General features: G+C 44.4%; 1 protein-coding gene across 2 annotated transcripts in view; it reads left to right on the top strand.

Moving 5' to 3' along the window:
* The window catches only part of SV2B (synaptic vesicle glycoprotein 2B), a 70,242-nt gene extending 47,256 nt beyond the window's left edge, over window positions 1–22,986 (top strand). For both annotated transcript variants that reach the window (XM_037395855.1, XM_037395854.1), the window contains 11 exons: window positions 2,307–2,487; window positions 3,125–3,276; window positions 5,135–5,268; window positions 6,441–6,530; window positions 8,637–8,747; window positions 9,860–9,948; window positions 10,684–10,848; window positions 13,435–13,568; window positions 14,244–14,444; window positions 16,742–16,901; window positions 17,847–22,986. In XM_037395855.1, coding sequence (XP_037251752.1) covers window positions 2,307–2,487; window positions 3,125–3,276; window positions 5,135–5,268; window positions 6,441–6,530; window positions 8,637–8,747; window positions 9,860–9,948; window positions 10,684–10,848; window positions 13,435–13,568; window positions 14,244–14,444; window positions 16,742–16,901; window positions 17,847–18,030 — 1,601 coding nt within the window. In that variant the 3' untranslated portion in view covers window positions 18,031–22,986. The remainder of the gene's footprint in view (window positions 1–2,306; window positions 2,488–3,124; window positions 3,277–5,134; window positions 5,269–6,440; window positions 6,531–8,636; window positions 8,748–9,859; window positions 9,949–10,683; window positions 10,849–13,434; window positions 13,569–14,243; window positions 14,445–16,741; window positions 16,902–17,846) is intronic.
* The last annotated feature ends 2,402 nt before the right edge of the window (window positions 22,987–25,388 follow it).

Below are 25,388 nucleotides of genomic sequence, written 5' to 3'. Positions count from 1 at the left end.
CAAGGCAGCGTATTTACTTGCTCAGCATCTGTTGGTTTCACTAGGATCCGGGGCTGCAGGGAACTCTGCTGCTTGAGTTATGGCATTTCCTTCAACCCCTGCTCAGCTGGGTTTTGAACCTAACATGACCGCATTCTACAAACATCTCCAAGCATCATTTTTTCCTTCAAGAACTACTTGCACTGCAAGTTCTGCTTTCCAGCAAGCAGATATTCCTCCATCCTGACATAATTCTGCTCCTCTGGATCGTATCCAGCCATGATCAGGCTGTGTCAGGTTCTCTACAGCATGACTGTGCAGCCTATAGGCATAGATTGCCTATGGTGTGTGAGATGACACAGGAGGTGTTCTGGGAACAGCTTCTTGCACCTCTGTGCTCCCCAGGAAGCACAGCAGTTGCCACCACTTTCTTCTGAAATGTGGTGATGGTGATGCTGCTCCTACTCTGCAGACCACTAGCTTGCAGTAAGCAGCTCTGAGACATGTGCGGCTCAGTAGCCATGGAGCTGCCAATGCAGCAACAGATGTGCTGCCCCAAGCCCTTCCACGCCAGCAGCTGGCAGAGCCATCAGAGCATGCAGTAAAGTCACCTGGTCACCAAGCGTTTTGGTCCTGCTATGCTAAGGCGGAGGCAGCCGCAGGCACGCACAGCAAGTGAAAGCATCAAGGGCTTTGTCTTCTGCACTGTGAAACTCAGAATAACTTCAGTAGCATGGACCCATTTGCTGATAACCTGTCTCCTTGTGGTCTTGCCTCATCTGGGCTTTTTCAGAGGAGCCTTCGAGAGAGGAGCCTCCTGCCTGATCCCTTTCACCCTTATATGGCTCAAAAGAATGAACAGAACTTCTTCACAGGGAAGCCTAAAACAAAAATCTGAAGCCCACACACCAATACAGCCTTCCAAGACCAGCTTCATGCTCTGCTAGCTGCTGGACTGATCAATTATCAATTCCCAGGTGTTACTACTTAACAGCAGTGCAGATCATTTCACTCTAGCCGAACAATGTTTCCAACTCCCTAGCACTGATTGCTATTAGATTTTAAATGCTTAATATCTGATCCTGCTTTCCTTTCACATCATAACACCTGCAGGCTTCAACAGGAATTTTGCCAGCAAAAGGACCATAGCTTGTGGTCCTTCCTAGAGCTATTGCTCACCAAAGTCGCTGCATCTGGAAAGCAGACAAAATAAATAAATAAAAATATTCCTGGACCTTTGATCGTTACTGATTAGTGCTATTTACACTGGTACCTGCATAAAGGAAAAGGTAATATAATAGATGGCCCTTCTGGTGGCGGTGGCGGAAGAGCCAAGGACAACTGCTGTGTCTGTAGACCACAGTTGCAAGCACAGTGAGCTGGGTACAGGGACTTGGTTTGGAGAAGAAAACCATTCTCTCCTGTTCAGCCTGGCACTAAATGTAGTCACTGAAACTGCCTTTTGAGGATCCCCTAGAGAAGATCTAATGAAACCGAGTTAAAAAGAAGAAACCATTTTTCTTAACGATGTCAGAGTGATAACTCTGTAGAGCAAACTGTCAAGACAAGCAGTAGGTTCACCCTTCTCCTGAAATTGTCATAACAAGACTGCACTCTTTTCTGTATGTTGTCTTTTAGTTAGAAGCCAGAACTTGGCTCAGTAGCGAAGGAGGTAGCTGTGCTACACAAGGTGAGTCTCAGTAACAGACTGCTCCTTTCAAGTAAAGCTAGGAAAAGTAGAGGATGAAAGAGATGATATACTGTGAGGGAAGCACGGGTAGGACAGGTAACCTGCAGAGATCTAGCCATGCTTTAGCAGTCTCTCTGCTCCCACAGCTTTCCAAGCACAAACAGCAGCCAGAGGCAGCCTCCTCCCTATGACCCCCTTGTGCTCAGGGGGGTTAGCAGAGTTAAGACATCAGATTTCTGTTGTATTGTTGGTGGCACATAGCTGGGACACGTGCATCCTAAGCTGCTTATGCCTGGCCATTGCTTACGTGCGGGGGATGTGTAAGCCGTAAGGTTGGGAAAGAAAGATGGGGGTCTAGTGAGACGGGGGTATGTCTGTATTGCATGATGCAGTGCAGTAGGGAGTGATGCGAGCTAACGGGCACAAGGTGGGGAAATTAAGTTCCAGAGATGGAAAGAGCTGGCACCTGAGACAGCTAATCTGAGGGGGGTGGGGTATCTACTTTAGTACATAGTATGCTGGGTTGACATCAGCTGCCATACAGGAGCTTTAAAATCTGCTTCTACATTGCGTACTGTTTCCACTTGGTTACCAAACTCAGTCTCTCTCTCTTTCTCTCTCTCTCTCTCACTTCTAGGCTTGATAGTCTACTTAGGAATGATGGCAGGGGCTGTCGTGCTGGGAGGCCTTGCTGATAAACTGGGAAGAAAGAAATGCCTCACCATATCACTTGCCATCAATGCTGCCTTCGCGTTCCTCTCCTCCTTCGTCCAAGGATACGGATTCTTTCTCTTCTGCCGCCTTATCTCGGGCCTCGGGTGGGTAACTGGTGAATCCACCCCATGTCCTGGAGGAGTCCCATCACAGCTGAGCGGTCTGGGTGTGTGGGGTAGGAGAAGGAAGGCTGCCCGGGAGATGCATCTCGGGTACCAAGCTGGGATGGCACTACTGTTCAGCACGTGTGGTTGCATTACCTCACTCTTGACCCTTAAAGCGTTAGTGGTAGGAAAGTTTAGTCATTGACATTCTTCTGGTACTGCCCAAATTGTGCAGAAAGGTGAATGAGACTGAGAAATGCCCACCTGGGTTTGCAGCCCTGACTGCCAGGGCCTCCAATGAGACACTCAGCAGTTCCCATCGCCTGCCTGTATTTTGCCTCCCTAAAATGAGGGATCACAAGATAACAACAGAGAAGATGTCGAGGTGAAGAGCAGGGGATTACACTGGCTTTATATAAACTGTAGAGGAAATTCAGTTTTCAGAGCATGAGAAGCATCTTGTTTATCTTTGATGTCTAATACCAGTCCAGCCACAGAGATTTGCGTTGCTCCTACAAGTCTCACTTTTGTGTAGTGTGTCTGTGAGTGTGACCTTCCCTCTTTATATGTGCAATCCTCACTACAAAGACATCATAGAAGACTCTTATTCTTCCCCTGTGCTGTTTTTTCTCCTCAGTATTGGGGGTACCCTCCCCATCGTGTTTGCCTATTTCTCTGAATTCCTATCTCGTGAGAAGAGGGGGGAACACCTGAGCTGGCTTTGCATGTTCTGGATGATTGGTGGCATTTTTGCTTCAGCAATGGCCTGGAGCATCATCCCACATTACGGTAATTGGTTTGTGCTATTGACTTTTGACAACACCACGTTCCTGCATCACTGCACTACTCCAAACCCCTGCACAGGTAGTGTTAGTCGGTCCTTACACATCACAGCATAAACACTGAAAATAAAAGACACCTGAAGTGCACACAAAAGGTCTGATAAATTGACTGCACGAATGATTGATTGATACTAAGGCTGTAAATAGGACTGGCGAGGGCTGCTTTGCATCAAAAGCTTCAAATATACCCCTTGAATTATACTGCTAGAGCCTGCGCTCTTAATCTAAATGTCAGTGCATTCAGGGAAAACTGGACCGAGATTATATTGCAAAAATTGATCCAGTTATCAAAAATAACTTTAATCAGGGAATTACTTGGTACAATGAATGACATCAGTGAGAACAGCACATGCTCTTTTCCTTAGCCAAATGCCAGCGTGTATCTGGCAACACATCTCCCCAGCATGTGACAGGCTGGAGTCACATCTGACTTCACCTGAATAGGTTCAGGAGTGGAATGGGTTCCCTGCCCATGAGCTGGAAGTGGGAGAGGAAATAGTAGAAGGATGTACTCCGAAAGAGATTCATAATCTGAGGAGCAAAAGTCTGCATGTCACGTGGTATCCTTGTAACTCCTGTATATCCTAGGCAAACATCAGAAGCAAATATCTAGTGGAAAAGATTAATTCCCTCAGTATTCAGTGACACCAGCTGTTTGCAAAATCCTGTTTGAGGAAAGTAGGACAGGCCACAAAGACCATGAAGAAAAACACTAACATTTAGCTACCTATCAATTCATTTTTACCGTGTTTAAAGTGCACTCAGTATAAAGAAATGTTCATGCTTTTGATTGATATGACAGACCATTGGAACAAATAGGCAAACTTACTGCGTAGTGGTTGAAATAATTCTATTATATGCAACTACATTTGTTTTAAAAAGTCCTGATGTACTTACATTACATTTATTTTTCAGATTATTTCTTGATGTGGTCTTATAGCTTCTCTTTTTGGTGTCCCGTGTTCCACCTACTATTTTGGAACTTTGTGAAATGAGTAGAGCACCATGGCTGACTCAGATGAGACCTCTGCAGAAACCATTGCTTGATGACTTCCTTATTATGCGAATGAAAATGTTTATAGAAAAACACTGAATTAAAAAATACTTCTCAGATTTGATCTTAGGGAATGTAAATGGAACAATGTAAGAATGATGCTGTACTTTCTAGTTCTTAGCAGGGGAATACTTGACCTGGTCAGACATCAGGAAAAAAGCAGGAGAGGGGGAATCTGAAATGTGGGATTAGGTTCCTGATTCTTCTAACTTGGAATCCCAGCTCAGGTTTTGCAGGTCTGGAAAAAAATAAACTTGCTTTCCTAGCTCACTTCCATAAAATGTGAAATACCCGTGTGACGTATGAGATGGAAAGGAGCTGTCTTTAACATGCCTCTCAGATCAGAGAAGATTTAACCTTTGTAAACTTTTTGTAACATCACTGAGCAGCAATAAATTATGGCCCTCATTCCTCTGCCCTTTCCCAGCCGTACTTGCCTACAGCTGTGTGGAGCTATTCTTATCACTGGATGATTTCTAAACTCAAAGATAAAAGAAGCTTTTTAAAAGGCAGAGCCTGTGCAAGTGTGTACCATTTTCCGTAATGAACATGAAGTTCATTGCTGCTATCTACTTGCTGTTATCCACTGAGCACGCTTTCGAGCCTCTGAGAGCCATCGTTACTCAGACTAGCAAACTTTCAACCTGTCTCCACGTCATACAGGGCTGTAAATTTCAGAGCTGGTTTAGGAAAGAAAAACCTCAGAATTCTTGGTCAGTTTTTAAAATTTTTTGGCTCTTTCTGTTTCCAGGCTGGGGGTTCAGTATGGGAACCCAGTACCACTTCCACAGCTGGAGAGTCTTTGTGCTTGTCTGCTCCCTGCCCTGCGTCGCCTCCCTGGTGGCACTGAAATTCATGCCTGAAAGCCCGCGGTTTTTGCTGGAGGTAATGTGATTAATCTGAACGTTGCAGTCTGATATTAGCAGAGAATAGCTGGTCCCTAAGGTGCCATTGTCTGTCTGTCTTTCTTCCCTCGCACACGCACAGCATAAGCTCAGAGGCAAAACCACTCCTACATGTCTACACTAGCTCCACAAATTGCTTGAACCCCAAAGACTATAGACTGCAGGGTCAATCAACGATGGTTAGTGCCTCACTGCCAAATGTGGTACAGAAAGAAGGTGATGAGGACTGGGAATTTTATAAGTCCAACCAAGTCATTTTGAAAACATCTCACGGAGTTTGGGTATGTAACTACTGAATCCTGGTGGAAGAGCAAAGGACAGAGTACAATTTACTGAGTAAAATACACAAACCTCAGAAATCTTAAGCAAGTATTCTTTACTCCCCTGTCACAGATGGTGAAGGGGCTGCAGCGTAAGTCTTACAAGGAGTGGCTGAGGGCACTGGGGGTGCTCAGCCTGGAGAGGAGGGGGCTCAGGGGGGACCTTATCGCTCCCCACAGCTGCTGCAAGGGGCTGCAGCGAGGGGGGTCGGCCTCTTCTCCCAGGTCACAAGTGATAGCACAAGAAGAAATGGCCTCAGGTTGTGCCAGGGGAGGTTTAGATTGGGGATTAGGAAAAATTTCTTCACCAGAAGGGTTGTCAAGCACAGGAACAGGCTGCCCAGGGAAGTGATTGAGTCACCACCCCTGGAGGTATTTAAAAGACATGTAGATGTGGTGCTTAGGGACATGGTTTAGTGGTGGCCTTGGCAGTGCTGGATTTATGGTTAAACTCGATGATCCTAAAGGTCTTTTCCAACTTAAACAATTCTGTGATGATATGATTCTAAGTTAACCCTGCAAGTTTTAGCAGAGGTGGGATTAGAGCTCAGGTCTCCTCATCCATCTCCTCTTCTTCTGGTTCTAAAACTCTGTTTCTGACTCCTCTTCTGCCTCAGAACAGTTTTAGGGTAACTCCTTTCTTCAGCACAGAGATGCTGCGCTCCGTGAATACAAACTGTGATTTCAGCTATTTGCATTTAATGCAGCCAGTGCTGTATGTGTGCTTCTTCTCCACTGTATTGGACCTCTAGAGTTGGTTTCTCTCTATGCTTTGATAAATTACAGAGCTGGCAACTCCAACATTTGTTTTCCTTTTCTTTGGTGTTTTCAGATAGGTAAACATGATGAAGCCTGGATGATCCTCAAGCAAGTTCATGACACCAACATGCGGGCCAAGGGTGAGCCAGAGAGGGTGTTTACGGTGAGTTTAGCAAAGCCATCAGCATGTAAAAAGAAAAGCTGGACATACCTTCCTTGGCGCAGCACAGCACCAATTTATTCCTCCTTGGGACTCTCTCCAGACTCTCCCAGACATCAGAAAAAGGGCTCTGAGATAGGTTTTTTGCATTTAAAATTAGATGCCAATCTGTTTTTTCAAGAATTAGTCAATCCTGTGAATTGCAGTGAGTACTCTTAATTTCTGGTGTTACTCTACAGTGCATAGACCAGTGATTTTCCAATTACACACATGCTTATTTATTCTGCTCTAAGAGAGTAAGACCAAACAAGAAGAGTATTAGTCATGTGGGAGATCTGAGTCACTCCTTTCTCCATTCTGGCTTCTAATCAAACTCTGATTAAACTTCACGTACCTTCTAATGAGCTTCCCAAACTCCACCTGCCTCATAGCCGATCTCTAATCTCTCCAAGGGAAAGTGGGATGAGTGGCTATTACTCATTAGTCTGCTGCTTGTTGTGAAAAAGGTCACACCAGTGGACTTCATTAATATTAAAATCAGGTAAAAGGTGCATGCTGGGGTTAGTTGCAAATTACCATAATTTAGCTGTAAACTCCTAGGGAGCCAGCCAAGGAATAGCTCTTGATTTATGCTTTTAAAGATGAGACTACATGTGCTTTTAAAGGATGGAGAAAAGGATATACGGTTGTTTGTAAAGTATGTCTTTTGGAACAAGGAGAGCAAGGCTCCATGTTCAGAAGGGTTGTCATGAAACAGGGCCCCTCAGAAGTGATCCTGCAAGAAAATTAAAGTTTAATATCTGTGCATGAGAGTTGTGTGCAGGTTCAGATAGGAACTTAATGAGCAGATGTTATTTTTAGGCTACCAACCGTCTGACAAACGTGAACCCTCATAGCAAAGGCGAAGGAGACCTGCATGGCAGCAGGAAAAGAGGAATCAAACTTAAATATATGTGTGTGTGTGTGTGTGTATCTATGTTAAAGTAGGGCACTGTGAGAGTCTGAGCTGAGTAAGAGAACGAAGGAGCAGCTGCACAGCATTCATTAGTGCTCATTACTCCATCCAACAGTGTCATGACTGCCACAGCATGAGCTGATCTCAGTATCACACCTCACGATATGGCGCACTGGCTGAATCAAGATTTACTGACATCCCTTGGCATGGGCGGACAATCAGTGTGGCTGGTGTAGCACAAACTGTCAGATTTTCTGTTTTTCTGATAGGCCAGAAGTTGCCAGTTTATGGTGAGTCAGCTGGTACCGGGACAGTTCCAGATCTGACATTTAAACAGTGCCAGCAAGAGAACACGGAGACTCCGCAGCTGAGCCAAGGCTCCCATTCATACTCAGAAATTTATTCAGTAAATTTTCACCTCCTTGTTGTGTTTACAAACAGATCTGCTTTCCTTGACTATGTCCTTTATTTAAAGTTACTGAGCAAATATTTTCTGGGATCCATTTTAAAGGGGTTTTTTATGCCATCCAGGTGTTCAGTGTTGAAAATTCAGACTGTTTTGGTGATGTACACTGATTGTGAGGTGTGGGCTCACTTGATGACAGGATGCATTTTCAGATGCAAAGATTCCCATCTACACGTTCATTTGTCATAGAAGTTCTGCCAGTGGTACTTAAAAAGGTGCTGAATGAGAAATATTCCTGCCAGTTGTCTTTGAAGAAAGAGATTCTGTGGGTGCTGTTTGATGCAGATACAAGTGGCTGATCTTGGAGATAATTTTTACTGTAATAACCTATTCCCAGTTTCTAGTGGGAGCCTAAGGGATAGAGAAGTAAGGCACATTAGCCAATAAATGAAAGATTAAAGTGGATGTGATACACTTAAAACATTCTATGGATGGAGAGAGGGAGAGAGAAAGGGTGGAGGGGTGGATAAAAGGAAGGAAGGAGAATAGGCTTCTTTCCGTAATAAAATTTCTTGCTGTAATTAGATCAGTTAGCTCAATTGTTAGTGATAACATTCAAGAAAGAGGTAGTAAGTGGTATCAGGTGGAAACATTTCCCAGAAGAGAGTGGAATTTAAAATCTACCCACAATCGATTCTAGAAACTTCAGTCTGATTTTTTTTTCTCCTTTTTATTTTCTTTTTTCCAGGTTTCCTATATCAAAACTCCAAAGCAAGTAGATGAATTTATTGAAATCCAGAGCTCAACAGGGACCTGGTACCAGCGGTGGCTGGTCAGAATCACGACTACTTTCAAACAGGTAAAGAGAGGGAAAAACATCCCACAAGGGCTTCTGAGCTTCAGGCTCCAGCGCCTCGCTGCTTTGGGTCACTGTGCCTTGAAACCCTGACTCTCACTCAAAAACATCTGCTGGTGTTTGCGGAGGGCTGTAATCTCATTGCACTTTCTGTGCAGATGTGTGCAGCTGCAAACTCCCACACTGCCAGCCAGGCCCCGAGATGCCCCGTGAGCCTCACGGTAGTGCCGCTGTGCAGAGCTTCCAGGACAAGCCACAGCTCCAAGCACTTGACTCTCCTGATTGATTCCCTCTCCCCCAAGCCCAAGTGATTTTACCACCCACAGTGGATTCAGAAGAGTGATTGCTCCTTGGTCCTGCTGAGACTGAGTGTCTAACAGTGGTATATTGTCTCTTTGGCTAATTTGGCCTTTCACACACACTATGCTTGCTTACCTATGTCCATGCAGAACTTTGTGGAAAATCTTGCTAGATCTTCTAGTGTAGAAGGATGAGCTTAAAGTAAATGAGACTCTTTCTTAATTAATAACAGTTCAGGTGCTATACTACTACTATATTTATGTAGCAGGTGAAGAGCATGAGGAGTTATGTCCCCTCATGTTCCTGGCAGTGTTTTCTGCAGGGTCAAGAGGAACATATCTCGGTCTGCCTCCTGCTCTGCTTGGCTTCATCCCTACCTGTGTTCATCTTACCCCTCCTAAAGTGCCAGCAGTTTGGGGTTTTCCTCTTCAGCGAGCTTTAGCTCAGTTTGAAAGCGCCCCTGAGACCATACATATATTTAAAAAGACAAAATCATCAGAGGCTCCGAGAACAGGCTCATATCCACATTTACTGATATAACCTGAGACACCGCATCAGCCCAGCCCTAGTCATGCCCCCCAGCTCATTACAGACGTTTCAGGTCAAGTACCCTGGCACAAAGCTAAGTGATCTTTTTGTAAGTCATTTATCTCAATAAATATGGTTTTTAACAAACACTGAATATAAGCCACACATCTGAGCTTCCTCCAATGAGCCCTTTTTACTGACATTAGATTTACGATGCACTCAGAAATTAATCAGCCAAGTGTCTGCTTGGGCGTCCTGGCAGCTCATTCCTTCTCATGGATTTGTAGGTCTGGGACAACGTGCTATATTGTTTAACAGCCCAGTACAGGATGAACACACTGATGCTGGCTGTGGTTTGGTTTACAATGGCCTTAAGGTAAGGTACTTCTTTAACTTCTTCAAGAAACTAGAGGGCCCTCAGAGTTTGAATAATTATTTACACATTTAAATAAACTATTAAAAATTAATCCTGGTCTTATTTTAAAGAGTCTTTGTGTACCAAGCCTTGCTCTCTTATGAACCATTGATCACTCTAATTGCTTATAAGAGTACAAGGTGCTTTGAACAGACCAGGACTTGAGAGGTGGGCAGTAGGGTGGTAGTATATTGACTTTCTCACCCCTAGATCTTTCATTTGATCTTGTCCACACAAAAAAGATACAACCCTACCTGATTCTCAGCTGTTCCTTAGTCTAGGTCAAAACTGTTCAGGTGAGCCTGAACCTAAACTACAAGTAAACTTAGTCCAACTCTCACTTAAACACCACACTTAAAGAAGTTTCCAAACTTCCTACTGCTCTGCTAGTCTCTTGGGCAGCAAGGATAGCACATTGCTCTATTTCCCAGCCAAGGAATCAAACTTAAATGAATTGTTCTGCTTGAAGTGCATGAAAATGGATCAACATGCTTCTGAGATGAGCTGAGTGTGTCCAGCAGGGAGACACTTTGCTTAGTCCTGTGTCAGGGCTGAGCACGAATTTGTATCAGAAATGGATTTGCATTAGGAGTTTAACAAGTTTACAAGTTACGAAGTAGATCATTGGAAAATCACCACAATATTTGCAGTGTCAGTATCTTGTACCCGTAATGTACGTCTCCTATCCTGCTACAGTTACTATGGCCTTATCGTCTGGTTCCCTGATATGATCCGGTATCTCCAAGAAGAGGCATATGAATCCCGAGTGAAGATATTTGATGAGGAGGAAGTCTCACACTTCACCTTTAACTTCACCCTGGAAAACCAGATCCATAGAAATGGGGAATACAGAAATGATAAGTAAGTGAACAGAACTTGGTTCAATGCATTTGGAATGAAATACGTTTCTAGAAAACTTTTTTTTTTCCCCCCAACAACTTGAAAAACTCTGTTGTTCTTTTGGATGCTCAGTTTCTATCTCTCAGATCCCAAAGGCAGTTTTCCACAGACCAATAGACTTTTTATCCTGTTTTTCACACACTCTGCCCCCGCCACTGGCATCTCCAGAGCCAAGGGGATGCCTGTGAGGAGCCCTGCTTCCAGCAGCCCCTCGCTGGGAGGGGGGCGGTGGGCACCCACCTGGCTGGGCAGCCCTGGGTGCAGGGGTGACTTCCCTGAGCACACACTGACATCTACTGGTCTTGGGCAGCAGAGCCCATCGCTTGTGAGACTGCTCTGCTGCCTCATTTCCAAAAGGAAAAGCAATTTTCTCTCGAAGTCCTCAGTGTGACCTGCCCTGCCTTCATCCTGCAGCCCATCAGTGCGTGCTGTGTCCCGGCCAGCTGTGCTTCTGGCACACCGCTCGGCATCTCCCCCCAGAAGGAGTGCGTCACCTTCTCTTCTAGTGTTTTGAAGTCAGGGAGGTCACTGTAGCGGAACATCACTGCTTTCCTCCCTTTCTTCTCCTGTTTGGGGTGGGCCTGGTGGTTTTTTCTTCCGCATCCACACCCCAATCACTCTATGTTCCACAACGATATAAATCCTCGTGATTTCTAGCAGGCCACTATCACTTTTCTAAAACCCAATAAAATGTGTGGGAAAAATACTGCCATGTAAACCCACTGGCGATCCAGTTGCCCCAGATAGGCTAGGCAGAGTGTTGCTCCAGCTGCCTTGCTCTGTGTGGGGAGGTCCCGCTCGGTGTTCTTTACTACACGAAGCACTCATTGTTTTAATCTTCACGGGTGAAACCATGCCTCACTGCCCAGCCAGGTTGTTCCTCTCTCCTCAGAAAATATTTGTCTCCGTTTCCTTGGTATATATCTGATAGACATCGGTGGGGAACCTCAGCATGTGTCCCCATGTCCTTTCAGAGACCTTCCCTGCAGCAACGAGCTGTGCTTGACAGTATAAACCTAGCCCCATAATTCTTATTCCCCTGCCTATCGAGTAGCCAAACAAAGTCTGATGAGATGTGGATGGTGGTCACGTTTTGGGATTAGGGAACCTTATCTCATACCCAGATGAGATACTCAGTTCTCACTAAGTCCATTGAGAATTAAGGATGCTGAGCACCCTTGCAGTATGAAGGCATAAAGATATGATGTACCTCACTATTCTCCTGCCTTGGTGTTCTCCAATTCACAAACTTAAAACCTGATCAAGCCCATTCCAGTAATGCCCAGAGCATATCTCAATATGATTTATAGCTGCGTTTTCCCTCCAGCCCTTGGAGTTAATGAGTTAAAACTCCATTGAACACCAGGCCGTTGCTATGTGGCTCTTTTAAAGATGGATATTAAGAAAGCAGACTGCAAGAGAGGGACTTCTAACAGTCTTTGGGAGTAAATACATCACAGACCATTACTGAGCAAATGCAGAACAGCTTAAGTTTTGTTGTAACCTATGAGACCTTCTACACAGAGCAAAAGACTTGAATAGTCTTCTTGTGGTACTTTGTGCATTAATAATATCTGTTAGTAGCTTCAGTTAAGAAACCCTGCAGTGCTCATTTAGTGATGTAAACAGCCATCATGCTACATGGTGTTGTAAAGTGCTCGATTCAATTAAGTTTCTCAGAGTATGTTAGAAGGCTTTTTATTCAGTGACAGTCGTGGCCTCCTTAACTAGAGCAATAATGCTTGCTCTTAATAGCTCCTTACATCTTCCAAACATGCCTGTGCATTAACTAATACATCTTCTCACTGTGCCTGCAAAATTTCACAGGTGAATCAATATTGTGTCATCCTTCAGACAGGCAGGTCAGACATGTCAAGCTTCCCATCAGAGAAGAAATCAATCACCTGACACAGTTGATTATTTTTAGCGTAATCTGTTTTCGTTACAGGATAAGCAATAGTCCCCAAACAGAGATGGTTACAAGCAGAACGCAGATAATCTCCCCGCACTCTAGAAACCCTGCTGCATTTTTGCTTAAAGAATCAGTTTGACTTTAAACAACTCTCAGAAGCCTTTCACCAAATGTTTCAATGGGCTCCTGATAATGTCTGGTTTTATTTATGCTGGAGGAAGGGGCGGAATAAAGAAGGCAGCTAGGTCAGCTCACAAATAAAATGCCATGCGGTGAGTGATATTATGTCTTCTGCAGATGGACTAGTAGTGAATGTGAGAGGACTTGTGTACACTCAGCCTTAGAAGCACGTTTTCTTAGATGGGACTAGTTTGAGGAATAGAAAAACTGCCAGAAATCCTGAAAGGCCTATTTCTCTTTAAAAAAAATCCTTCTTCAAACCCTTCTGTCCTACTAAAATACAAAATAAGTAAGCATGGAGTTGGAAGGACAGTTATACATTCAAGCAATGCCTTTTCTGTAAACGACCCTAGAAACTGCCTTTGGTGCTGTGACTCCTGAAACAGCCCTTACTTGCTATACAGTGTAGGAAATAATGTAAGGCACGGGTTCAAGTTCTGTTTCCTACCCCACAGATTTATTGGCATGAAATTCAAGGAAGTAAGATTTGAGGATTCATTATTTGAGGAATGCTACTTCGAAGATGTGACATCCAGCGAGACCTTCTTCGAAAACTGCACCATCATCTCTACTGTCTTTTATAATACTGGTAATGGGATTCCTGCTAGGGTCTCATCTGTGTAATCAGGAAGTCTTTTATCAGATACTGGGAGAAAGGATGATAAGCATCTGTGCATTTGTGTGTGTGCTCTGTGTAATGAGAGTCATAGTAGAAAAAAGAGGGGGATGCATTTGGAAGGAGTCTTCAGGTTGCTCCATCAGTGTTTTTAATCACATGGCTTCTGGTGTCATGGGCATCTGCATGGGAAATGCAAAAAGTCTGCACTCAGACCTTGGCAGGTTAAAGTAATGACAAAATGCTGAGCACTTTAACAGCTTGATTCAACAAATGTGGCTTAAACTATAATTTTAACCAACCTGTGGTTGATGATCGTAAGCAGTAAAATATTCATTAATCCATTCTGAAAAAGCTTTTTGCTTCTACTCAGAGAACAAACCATAATGCCATCAAAGCAAAAGCCTGCATTGCCCCGTCCTTGTGGCTTGGGGATACTGGTCCAGGTGACTCCACAAATAAAAGGAGTGGATGAGCTCACACCCACCAGGTGCCAAGCATACAGCTAGAGTTTGCCACTAAAATAAAAACTCCCTGGCCATTTCCATTTGATGAGGCGCTCCTCTCAGATCTTTGATTTGTTTTTGATCCTGACTTCTGTTGCTGCTGTACGAAAGGGGATCAAGACTTTGCCTCTTTCCCTCACAGATCTCTACGAACACAAATTCATCAACTGTAGGCTCATAAACAGCACGTTTCTGAAGGAGAAGGAAGGCTGCCATCTCGACTTTGAGGAGGACAATGATTTCCTGATCTACCTGGTCAGCTTCCTGGGCAGCCTGTCTGTGCTGCCGGGCAACATCATCTCTGCGCTGCTCATGGACAAAATCGGGAGAATAAAGATGATCGGTGAGTGGGGACGATGGGTGCATGGCACAGGTCGTGGGTGGGAGCATGGCTCTGCAAAGAGCCAGGGTCAGTGAGAAGGTCTCGCTGCATCTGCACACACCAATACGAGGGGAGGTGGCTCAGGTGGGGCTAAGTTATTCCCATATCAAAAGAAGCAGAAGGGTAAAAAGATGAGGCAGTGTTGTATTCTGTGGCACTGGGCAAGTTACCTGCTCCCACCTCCTCACCCTGCTTTTCTGTGTATCTGTGACATCCTCCGTTTTTATTTTGGCTTTTATGTCAAAGCCTGCGTGTTTATCCAGTGCTCAGCACAACAGGGTCAGAGCTGAAGCAGGACCTCTCGGTGCTCTTGAGTTGATGCTGATGTCCATAGCACTCTGTATAAAGAAATAAATGCTTTGCTTGTGGCAATACATATTCACAAATATTATTTGATGTGGCCGCTTAACAGCCCAGGAGTTCCCTCTTCCAGTTTCTGATTTTCAAATGATTTTGCAAAGAGCTTCAGAGAGCATACAGTAAATTAAGTGGCCATGTCACAGCCAAGCAAGATGCCACCCTTTAGCGATATGGTAATAAGTTATCACCTTATCAGCTCTATGATTACTTTGGAAACTTCTGGTGTTTCTTCCTCCAGGGTTCAGACCTTGCTCTCCAGGTACTATGGGAATCATGCCTTGAGGGACAGCCAAGTGAGTTAATAAAATCAGTGCTGTGGCTCAAGGATGAGGGATGAATCACTCTCCCAAGCTCTCCTCTCTCTTTCTCCTCTGAGAACAGAGGGATGTTCAGTTAGCTTAGCCTCACTGTCAGACAGGTTAAGGTAAGCCAAATGACCCCAGCAGTGTGTCAGGAATATACGCTAGGGGGGAAATGACCATTCACGTAGTGAATTTGGAAAAGACCCAAACAAACCAGTGGGTCTGTGGGGAGTAAATTAAAGAAAGCTGAACGAGAATCAGATTGTCCACCCTGCAAACATGTCAACACGTCAGCATTTTTGTCTAGAATTGTGATGACAGCTGGAATCCTAAATGCTTATTTCTTCTGCAGAATGAAAAGTACAGAACAAAAATTAGTAACGACGCATTGAAACGTTTCACTACAGAATTTTCAGTTGAAACAGCCTTCTGGCATCCCATCCATATCACTCTGTTGAACATATTATTTCTGGTCAGCTTAGCATGAAAACGGAATTTCACTTCTGTGCTATGTGCCTCGCTGGGACTTCAGTTCAGGGCCGTCATGTTCCCCTAAACCCTCTCCTGTGCCCATCAGCAGATCTCCTGGTGCCCGCGTGGTGACCCTAACGCTGCATTGTACCTCTTCAGCAGGGGGAATGTCCACACCACACGGTGGGGGACCTAGTTTGGCCAGGTACCCATGGAGGAGAAGTGAATATGGAGTCCTGCACAACAACTTTTCATAAACAGGGCACCACAGCGGCGAGATGCAACCTAATGTCCAAAATAAAGCATTTCAGTTGCAGTTCAGCATGCAAATTATTTTGGATGGTATCAAATTGATTAAAAAAAAAAAAACCTCAAACAAACAAACAAAATGGATTTCTGGTAGTAAATGGAGATATTTCAGCAACAACAGAACTTTGCAGTGAAAGATACTTTGATTTTGTGAAAATTGCATCTTTCAGGTGGAAATTCCCAGTGGGGAACAAGGAGTGATGTAGCCATTAGTATTTCTGAATCTGAACTGTGCCTAACTGAGCATGAACGTTCTCACTTTCTCCCTCGGTGATGTTCATAAAATTATGGCTCCTGTGCAAATGTGCCATGAAATCTAATGATGTTCTTATAATTAAGAGAGACCTCAAATGCTTCATACAATTGACTGTAAATTATCCTAATTGGGACTAGAAATGTGTCAAGTGATTTCAATATGATATGAAATGCACCAGCTCTTCACTCAAAATTCAAGCTGAAAAACCTTCACAATGATTCCTCCTCATTGACTTTCATGTTTACTTGCCTCTGCTCTTTCTGGGTCCATCTGGAAGTCTGAGATGCTGGAAACCTGCCTGGAAAAGCCTGTCTTCAGAGTCTTCATAGGGCAGGATTATCAGCAAGATCAGATGGTCACTGAGAACATTTTCAGGCTGGTTTCCAGCATCGGCAAAATACAGACAGGCAACATCAAGGTATTTTTGGATTCCTGCAGATTTAATTTGTTTTGGGGTGAAACACCGTCGCTTGAAAGCCATCTTTGTCAACAAATGTGTTTGCTCAACTGTGGACAGGGGAAACTCGTGCCAACATTTTTCTCTTGGTTTCCCCTTGTAGGTGGCTCGATGTTGATCTCAGCAGTGTGCTGCTTCTTCCTTTTTTTCGGCAACAGCGAGTCGGCAATGATTGGCTGGCAGTGCCTCTTCTGCGGGGCCAGCATCGCTGCCTGGAACGCCCTGGACGTGATCACTGTGGAGCTATATCCCACTGACAAAAGGTGCTCAGAATATGTCTCCTTTTAGTCTCCACCCTTTGACTTTGTCATCTTGGTTCCTGAAAAAAAAAAAAAAAAAAAAAGTCACTCTAGATACATGTAGATGGGGGATGTGTATTTTTTATTATTTTCACCAGTCCTTAACCACTGGGTAGTCCTGCAGCTGTACTGGATCAGCATAGACAATTTGCAAACCTAATTCCGCATGGTGGCTTGTATGCAGGGAGTCACGTGGGAATATGGAGATTCTGGACAAATAAAATATGGAGTCTGTCATCTCCATGAACGTGCATGGAGGTCTGGTCTTTCAGACCGTCCCCCAGCCTCTTGTCATAGCTCATCACTGTGACAGCTTTCCCTTCACAACCTGGAGACAACCACTTGCACAGAATGGTTTGGGAGATGGGGCAGCACAGGAAACTTTGGGAGAATGTGCTGCTGATGAAATCTTTCCTTACAACATCATTATCAGCCTTTTTTGCCTTTTTCAGGCTGTTGGAGGAAGCCAGGAGGTAAGGAGAAGGACTGTGCTTTGAAGGCAGTGTGCTTTTAGCTGCCAGGTGAAGCGGGATTTGGAGGAGAGCTGTGGTTGTTTCTCTGGTGACAAGCCACTCCAGCCAGCGCTTGGAAGGGATTTGCCAAGTTCTAGAGCAGGTTGAGGCCAGCTGTCCTGGGGAAGGGCAAAGGCTGACACAGTGGGCCACTCTGGGGCTAGGCAGAAGCCGAGATGAAAAGGAGAAACGAGTACACACAGACATTTTCCTTATTCACACAGACATGCAAAACAGAGACTTCTGTTTATCTATTTATTTATTCTGCCTGGCCTTCCTTGCTAGAAGCATAGCCTGGGCAACATAAGAGCATCCACAAAATTACCCATCCAGATCTTCTGTAGTTATGCCAAGAACCTCCCACCTAACCACTGCTTTCTGCTGTTCTTCCCCACAGGGCAACGGCCTTTGGCATCCTCAATGGGCTTTGCAAGTTTGGTGCCATCCTGGGGAACTCAATCTTTGCCTCTTTCGTAGGGATAACTAAGGTGGTTCCCATCCTTCTGGCTTCCTCTGCTCTGGTTGGAGGTGGCCTGCTCGCCTTGCGCCTGCCAGAGACTCGAGAACAGGTCCTGATGTGAGCAACTGAGGCCAGGGGGGCCGGGGGGGCAGGCGTAGAAGAAGAACAAAAAAGAGCCATGTTTGGAACAATCAAAATGTCCATCGCTGTCCTGTTTTGTTGATACCTCAAAGAGAGATGGCAGAGGGAAAGAAGAGCCCAAAGGGATAACCCCCCCCCCCCCGTAGTTTCTGACCCTTTTACAGCCACGACTGGTGCATGCAGCTGCCCCGCACCCCTTGCAGAGCTCGGGTTAACCTTGCCTCGGCGGGGAGCCTGCCCCTGCCCTCTCCATCCCAGTGTAACCTCACAAGACGCCAACAGCGGCTTCGTGCATGTGTGCGCCCGCGTGGGTGCGAGCGTGTCCGACGGGAGAACAGATGCTGCCCCCCTCATGCCTTTGCCGAGCTGCGAGATGCCGCCTGCCTTGCCCAGCACCCCTTGGCAATTCATAGCAGCTGTGCTCAGACAGGAGGGCATCCAAAGGGGAGGCAGGTAACAACCCTACTGCAGGCGAGCTACAGCCATAGGGACAAGAGCTACAGATATGGCTAGTGACACTAGCTGTCTTGAGTTTGGAGTTACCACCCAAACTGTCTGGAAGAGTGAGAGTCCTGATTTCTGGAGGATATGAGGATGGGTGATCGGCGCACTCAGAAGAATCAGGGTTTCAAAGCCCTTTACTGTCTTTACTTGGGCATAGAGAATCACTAGGCACCTTCTTGGTCTGGGAGAGGAATATATACAGAATTATATACATATATATATGTATTTGCACATACTTTCAAACATACATACACACATCGAAATGATAAGCTATCAAAATTTATAATTTTTGATTTCTGCACCCTTAAGAAGATCTTCAGAGAGACGCTAAAAAATAATCCAAATAATTTGAGATTATCTGGAGTAATGACCAATTTAGTAACACTTCATTCTTTATATCCAGACACCAAATATTGAAATGTGTTGATGGCTGGGAATATATATTTCTATGATGATTAAGAGGTTTTTTCCTACAGCTTTCACAGGAGAAATTGATATGATGTTGGAGCATTCTGCAAACCAAATGTGTACATATTATCCAGTGTAAATAGGGGATTTTTGGTCTAATACCTAGAGTATGGTAACTGTGAATATACCAGCATTTTAGCCATATTATTTAAAGAATATGATGCTTGATTTTCTTATCTACTTGGGTCTCATTGAAACACTGTAAGCACAGTTACTTAAAGCCATTTAACTTGTTACACAGGGAATGCATGCAGCAAGCTTTCACTGTACAGAACATTAAATTCCCCATTAAGTGGCACGGTTAACTTTGATAACCTGTAAAGACCATTTTTGAAATTCATATGCCCTTTTTATCAGATGACTTAAGTCCTGTTGCACCTCAAAGCAAAGCGAGTTGTCTATTTTTGGATATTTTTTCTTAGGAAGCAAGAATGAAATTCATACTGTAAAATAACACACCAATGCTCACAACTGGCTAGATAATGTTAAGTAGACCTTTCAACAAACTCAGCAATGGACCAGAATTTATCAGAAATTGTCACATAACACAGGGAATTTGTCTCACCAGGAAATTTTGTGACATAAAAAGTTCTTTTGTACTTTTGCTAATGACCTTCCTACTTAACTTTCTTTGGATCCCTCTTTTTTTTTTTTTTTTTTTTTTTTAAAAAAACATTCAAAACTAGGCTGAAATCCAGCAGGACTGAAGTATAACACCTCTGCCTTCAGGTGCACAGAGACTGTCAAATACACTAACAGCTGACACCAGGGGCAGCCCCACGCAGTCGTGGGAGCCAGTGCTGGTGCAGCTGAAGGACACAGAGCATGGTTAGATCACAGGAAGCAATGAGATCTGATGATGAGGCAAAACCCTCTAATGAGCATCACTTCTATCATTGCATCAATCAGGGATAAATAGTTATGGAGCAGCTAGGCTACAATGGGCTATTTGGGATTTTTGAGATTTATTCTGAGGTTTATGAAATTGATAAAATCACAAGCTGCTGTAATAACTGAGCTTATTATGCCTCATTTCTTCATTTTATGGGTAGCTTAGGGCCTTTTTTGATTTGTCTTCAAAACAGCAAGGTTCCTTCTCTAAGGTAGGAGTGAATGTAATTATGTCCTTTGGCAGCGGTTCACAGCTTCTGTTGAGAATCGTAGCCCAGAATGTGTTTTGGGTTCTTGTTTGTTGTTTTTTTTCTTTAAGAATGTCTGGTCCTTTTGTATGGGAGAAGCAGCTAAATATGTATTTCAACACACAAGATCACCATGGTCTTTATGTTTCATCAATTTTGTTGGGCTGTGCATGCCAATTACCACATTACAAATAGGGTGAAAAAATTATTTCATTTTCTAGACTACTCTGTTTTGCTCCTCCGTGGAGCCAGAATTTGTCTCTATTTATTTTATGAAGCGCTCTCATTTACGTATCATCCAATGCTCTGACAGCAAACCTGTCTGGTTTTGTTGTCCATTGACATTTTACAGTGACACTAATGACATAATTTCTTTTGCAAAACTTCTTTGTTAATTTTTGGAGAAGGAAGAATTTGAGGTCTTGAGGGGATAGAAATGGTAAGGTAATATCAGGAAATATTATCCAATCTTAGAAACCTTTCTTCTTTAGAGAATGGCTGTTTCACAGGCTGCTAAACCTCGCCTGCAAGAGATTAGCTGAGACAAGGTAAAGAGCAATAGGATCTTGTTGTCAATGTCACCTGGGCTACATGTAGAAACTCTCTGCACCCCTAAAATGCATGGGTCAGTCACTTGAGGTGTAGAGGATGATGCACATGTGTTGGGACACGGCTCCTCTCCCTGATGGACCAGGGAGTTCATGATCTAATAGGAAAGGGCAAACAGACACTGCAGCTGGTACACAGGAGCCTGGGAAAGGACAACAGTGAGCAGAGAAGGAAGAAAGGAAAAGCTAAGGAGAAACCGCATTGCCTAGCCTTAGATACCTACGAGTTAGATATCTAGATCTGAACTCATGACCCTGGGTTCCCGTTATTCTCAGTCGAAAGGCACAGGCAATTTCTCAGGCACCGTGCCGAGAAGATGGCTCGCCCTGGAGAGCCTGGCTCCTCTCCTTCCCTAACGGAGAACTCCAGGGCAACAGCTCCAACTCATTTGCCTTTGTGACACCCAGACTGACGTTTCCCATCCAACTTCAGTGTGAACAAGGCTTAGTCAATACTCCTGGTGTGTTTGCTTATTGTCCTTGTCGTGGTGTAAATCAGCGTAGGCTTCGCACTACTGCTCTCCAGAGCAAAACGGTTGATGGTGCAGTCCCCTCAACATCGGCTGCGTTTTGATTTGGGTCTCAGTTTCAAGCCCAGGACTACCTGCTGGGCTGAGCCTGAGCCACAGAGCCCTGGAGGTCCGTAGAGGGGGAGATTTCTCATCAGGCACCTCCTCTGACAGCTCGGCTTTATTTCGACTGTAAAATCAGCAAAAAAAACACCTGCAGCGCAAGGGCCAGCATGCCTCCTCCAACGGTCCCCCCTGCCTACGTCTGCCACAGTGAAAAATCTCCTTGTCTTGGATACACTGGATCACCCACAGAGAAAACTGCTGACCACAGGTCCACTACTGATCCCTGCAGAGCACTATTTCCTCGGATTCATGAACTTTACTAGTAGCAGCAGGGGCACAGAGGACCAAGACAGGGGACTTGCCTTAAATCCCAAAGACCTCTTCTAGAGGACAGCTGGACCCCTGCCTGCATGCGTGGCACACACCAGTACAGGGACTTTGTGGCGCGGGAAGGGTGGGTGTAGGGCACCCGAAGTGGCCTGCTGTCACTCGGTGTCTTTAGCTGTACAGCAGGGCAGCGGGGGTCGCGGGAGGGGTTCGTCACCGAGTTTCTGAGCATGCAGAAACAGACATTTGAGGAACACAAAGCACTGTTGCTACTGTTATAAAAGACCTGTGGCATTAAGGTAAGAGTTCTGCCTCCTTATATTCCCTGTTGATTTAAGTGGTTGTTTCGTACCTATTCCTTTACTTCCGTTGTTCAGGACAGATTCTGCCTCTGCCTTTGGCTCTGCTACATCCTACTGGTGGTGGCTGCCAGTTGTGCTGGGTGGGGTGATCCCCTCCTCACCCGTATGAGCCTCAGCCCCTTGAAATGCTACGTGACTCATAAACGGTGGTGCACAAGATCTTTTGGACCAAGAAAAGGATCACACTTGGAAAACCCATATGCAGAGCCAGATGTTCTGCACGCTGGGGAAGGGTCAGGCAGCCCGATGTCCTGTGGTGGTACTGGAGAGATGCACTAAGGGATATTCCCCGAGCCTGGGAGTGGTCCAGCCCCCAAGGCTGCGTTCACATGGGGGCACAGAGCAAGGCTGCATGGGGCTGAGCTTTCTGCAGATGTGCAGGTCTCTTCCAGGTCCTGCTTTGAGACCTCCAACAACAGAGTATACTCTGATACTGCTAAGGAGGCCCTAGGTCCATTTATGTTCCCTGCTTATGTCCTTTGACTTTCCAAAGGACACACAAAACCTGAGAGTACGTTTTTAGGTTTATGTAGATTTGCCGCCCTATACGTTATATTTCCATCAAATTTCTTCCTCCATTTCTCACCCTTGTATTAGCAAATGCTGTTTTTAGGAAGAATCAATCCTGGGAACCGCAAAGGAAACAAAACGAAAGAAATTTCTTTGATGTACGTGATGCTAGTGCTGTATAAATGTACACACACTGCAAGTTCCACTGTAAATAGCACCCAGTGTTGTGCATTTAATGAAATGTTTCATTTAGATGTTCTGTCAACTCTGTGTGTGAAATAGCCAATTCCAGTCCCTTGGTTCCTTTTCTTCTTTGGAAACCTTTCTGCTTTTTTTTTATTATTATTTTATTTGATCTCTGTCTGGTTGTCACTGGAAATTGCAGCTGTTCCAATGGACTTTGTTTTTGTTCTCTCTGTCACATTAAAAAGCTGGAAGAAGAAGAATGACTCTTGTAGTGTTTGTGTTTAATGTGCATTTTCAGTCCTTTTACAAGGGCTGCTGCGGGTGACTTTGTACCCTGGCAATGCGGGAACTTCCTCTGATGTCTGCTACTTGTATGTCCTTGCTCTCTAACAATCCCAACTCAATTAAGTCTGTCTTCTATCACAACTTTTTCACCCTGTATACTTCCTAACACACTATATGAAAAAAATCTTTATCCTGAAAATTCTTCTGGTGGAGGCAACATGAAATATTTTTAAGTGCCATGCAAAACCAGAAAGCTAAACCCTGCTTTGTAACAAGAATATGTCAAAAAAAAACCCAAAACAAAACACTGCTTGTAGCTTGGCATGCCATTTGGCTATAGCATACACTCTTATGGATGTATTTCTAAGGATGTGTGCTCTTTTTTTATTTGCAGCTCTTTGTATAAATCTAACTATCCACCCCATGCTTTCAGAGCAGGATGATAGAGACCTGCACAACATAAGCTGAGTGAGAAAAGCGCTCACGGTGTAAGTAGTGAAGGCTGGTTGGCAGACTATGGGGTTTATGCATGAATTTCAGCTTTATGTAGTCCATAAAATGCAGCAATATCTCTTCCCCCAGACCCACCGAAGGTCAGCAGGGTTCTGATTCTGCATCAACTCTGGTTTCTTGGTAAGACATTTAGCTGCTGAAAGGTTGTCAGGTCAATCAGCGTTTAGTCCTCTCTTTACATACACTGCATATACGACATGCTAAAGCTAGTATTCAAGTGAGAGATAAAGAGCTAGAAGATAATGGAAATGCAATAAAGGAACCATGAAGGTGCCTCTGTTATCAAGACACTAAATCAAGTATTTTTCCTCAGCTCAGGTTCAGCCGGGTCCCATAGGACCCATCTGAGCTGGGGTCCCACTGGGTGAACCAAAGCCAGCAGCAGTCTGGTGGAGCTGGTAAGGTCTGGTCTCAGCTGCGACCTGGTAAGGACTGCTCGGGGGTGGGAGCTGGTAGGGTCTGGTCTCAGGTGGGAGCTGGTAAGGTCTGGTCTCAGGTGGGAGCTGCCAGCTGTGAATTCTGTAATGTTCATGTCCAACTGCCGAGTACAGAGCCACGGAGTCAACAGTCTGTAAGCCCCTTCTGTGTGTTCTGCCTCTATGTAGGAAACTGTGTGTTAGCAAACACAGTCAAAAAGCATTTTCTACAAATTGGGCTTTCAAATAAAGGTCAGAAATTTGCGCTGAAAGCCTTGGAGGTGATTTCGAGTGGTCCCTACTCCAGGCAAGTTGACATTCTGCGTAAGGCTGAAATCTCAGTAAGCAGGAAAATCCCCTATTTGAACGTTCAGACAAGGCTGCTGCTAAAAACTGTGCATAAAAAGGCCCTGACTAATTTTACAGTAGGGCACAGGAAATTTAAGAGCAGGGCATGTGATAATGGCCACCTGAGACAGCATAGGATGGACCGGCTGACAAGAAAACCTTTGCAAATCTGTGTTCCTATTTTTCCATATCGATGATTTTACCTTGACCGTCTCATGTTTCACACTATGTGGAGTTTCTGGCACAGATTCTCGTAGCTACTAATAAATGACCCAGATTCCCTGAATGTGCAGGCTTACCCAGGCTGTCCCAGCAGGTTACCTGGTACGGGAAGAAGGCTGGAAATGACAGCATTCCCAGCAGCCACTAAATCCAGCAAAAGGTCTGAGTTATGCTTCTGAATTCTGAAATTGGAATATTAATTGCATCAGATGACAGTAAGATGACCCATCATTTTAGCAGGTACCAAAACTCAGGTCCTGGTTTTGGGACTCTTAAAGTAGAGATCAAACTTGGCAACTTGCATTCACGTTGGCTGAAAAGTCAGGGGAAGAGCAACAACGTGGTCAGGCGCTTGGTGCTGGGAAATGGAGCCCGGTTTTTCCAGCTTGTGGCAGAAATTGCCAGATGCTGAGCACCCTGCCAATGCACAAACACTGATATGACTTTGTGGCTGACATTGAATCTTTAATTCTCAGACCAGTTTCTTGTAAGCAGATGTGTATAAAACAGAAAGAACTAGCCAAAGAAGTTCCCACAGATTTTTATCTTTTTTATTTTTTTTTTTTTTTATTGCTCTCAGTGGCCAAGGAGAATTAACTGAAAATCTACAGCTCCTTGGCCCATGATAATGCATACAGTTAGGGCTTATATATAATTTTTGACATTTTAATTGTATACAGTTATTACTGCATGTACCCATAAAGAACTACTTGAAAAAAATTGCAAGTGAGATATAAATTTATTATTCAACATTTGTTTCACCTATTAAAATATGTGTGTATCTATAGCTACACATATATATGCACACATGTATTTATATGTAAAACTAAATTACTACACCTAACCGTACTGATCCCGCCTCTACTTTTTCTGGC

The sequence above is a fragment of the Falco rusticolus genome, chromosome 7 (genome assembly GCF_015220075.1).
Source record: "Falco rusticolus isolate bFalRus1 chromosome 7, bFalRus1.pri, whole genome shotgun sequence".
In the NCBI taxonomy this organism is placed as follows: Eukaryota; Metazoa; Chordata; class Aves; order Falconiformes; family Falconidae; genus Falco; species Falco rusticolus.
This window is presented reverse-complemented; position numbering and strand designations above follow the sequence as displayed.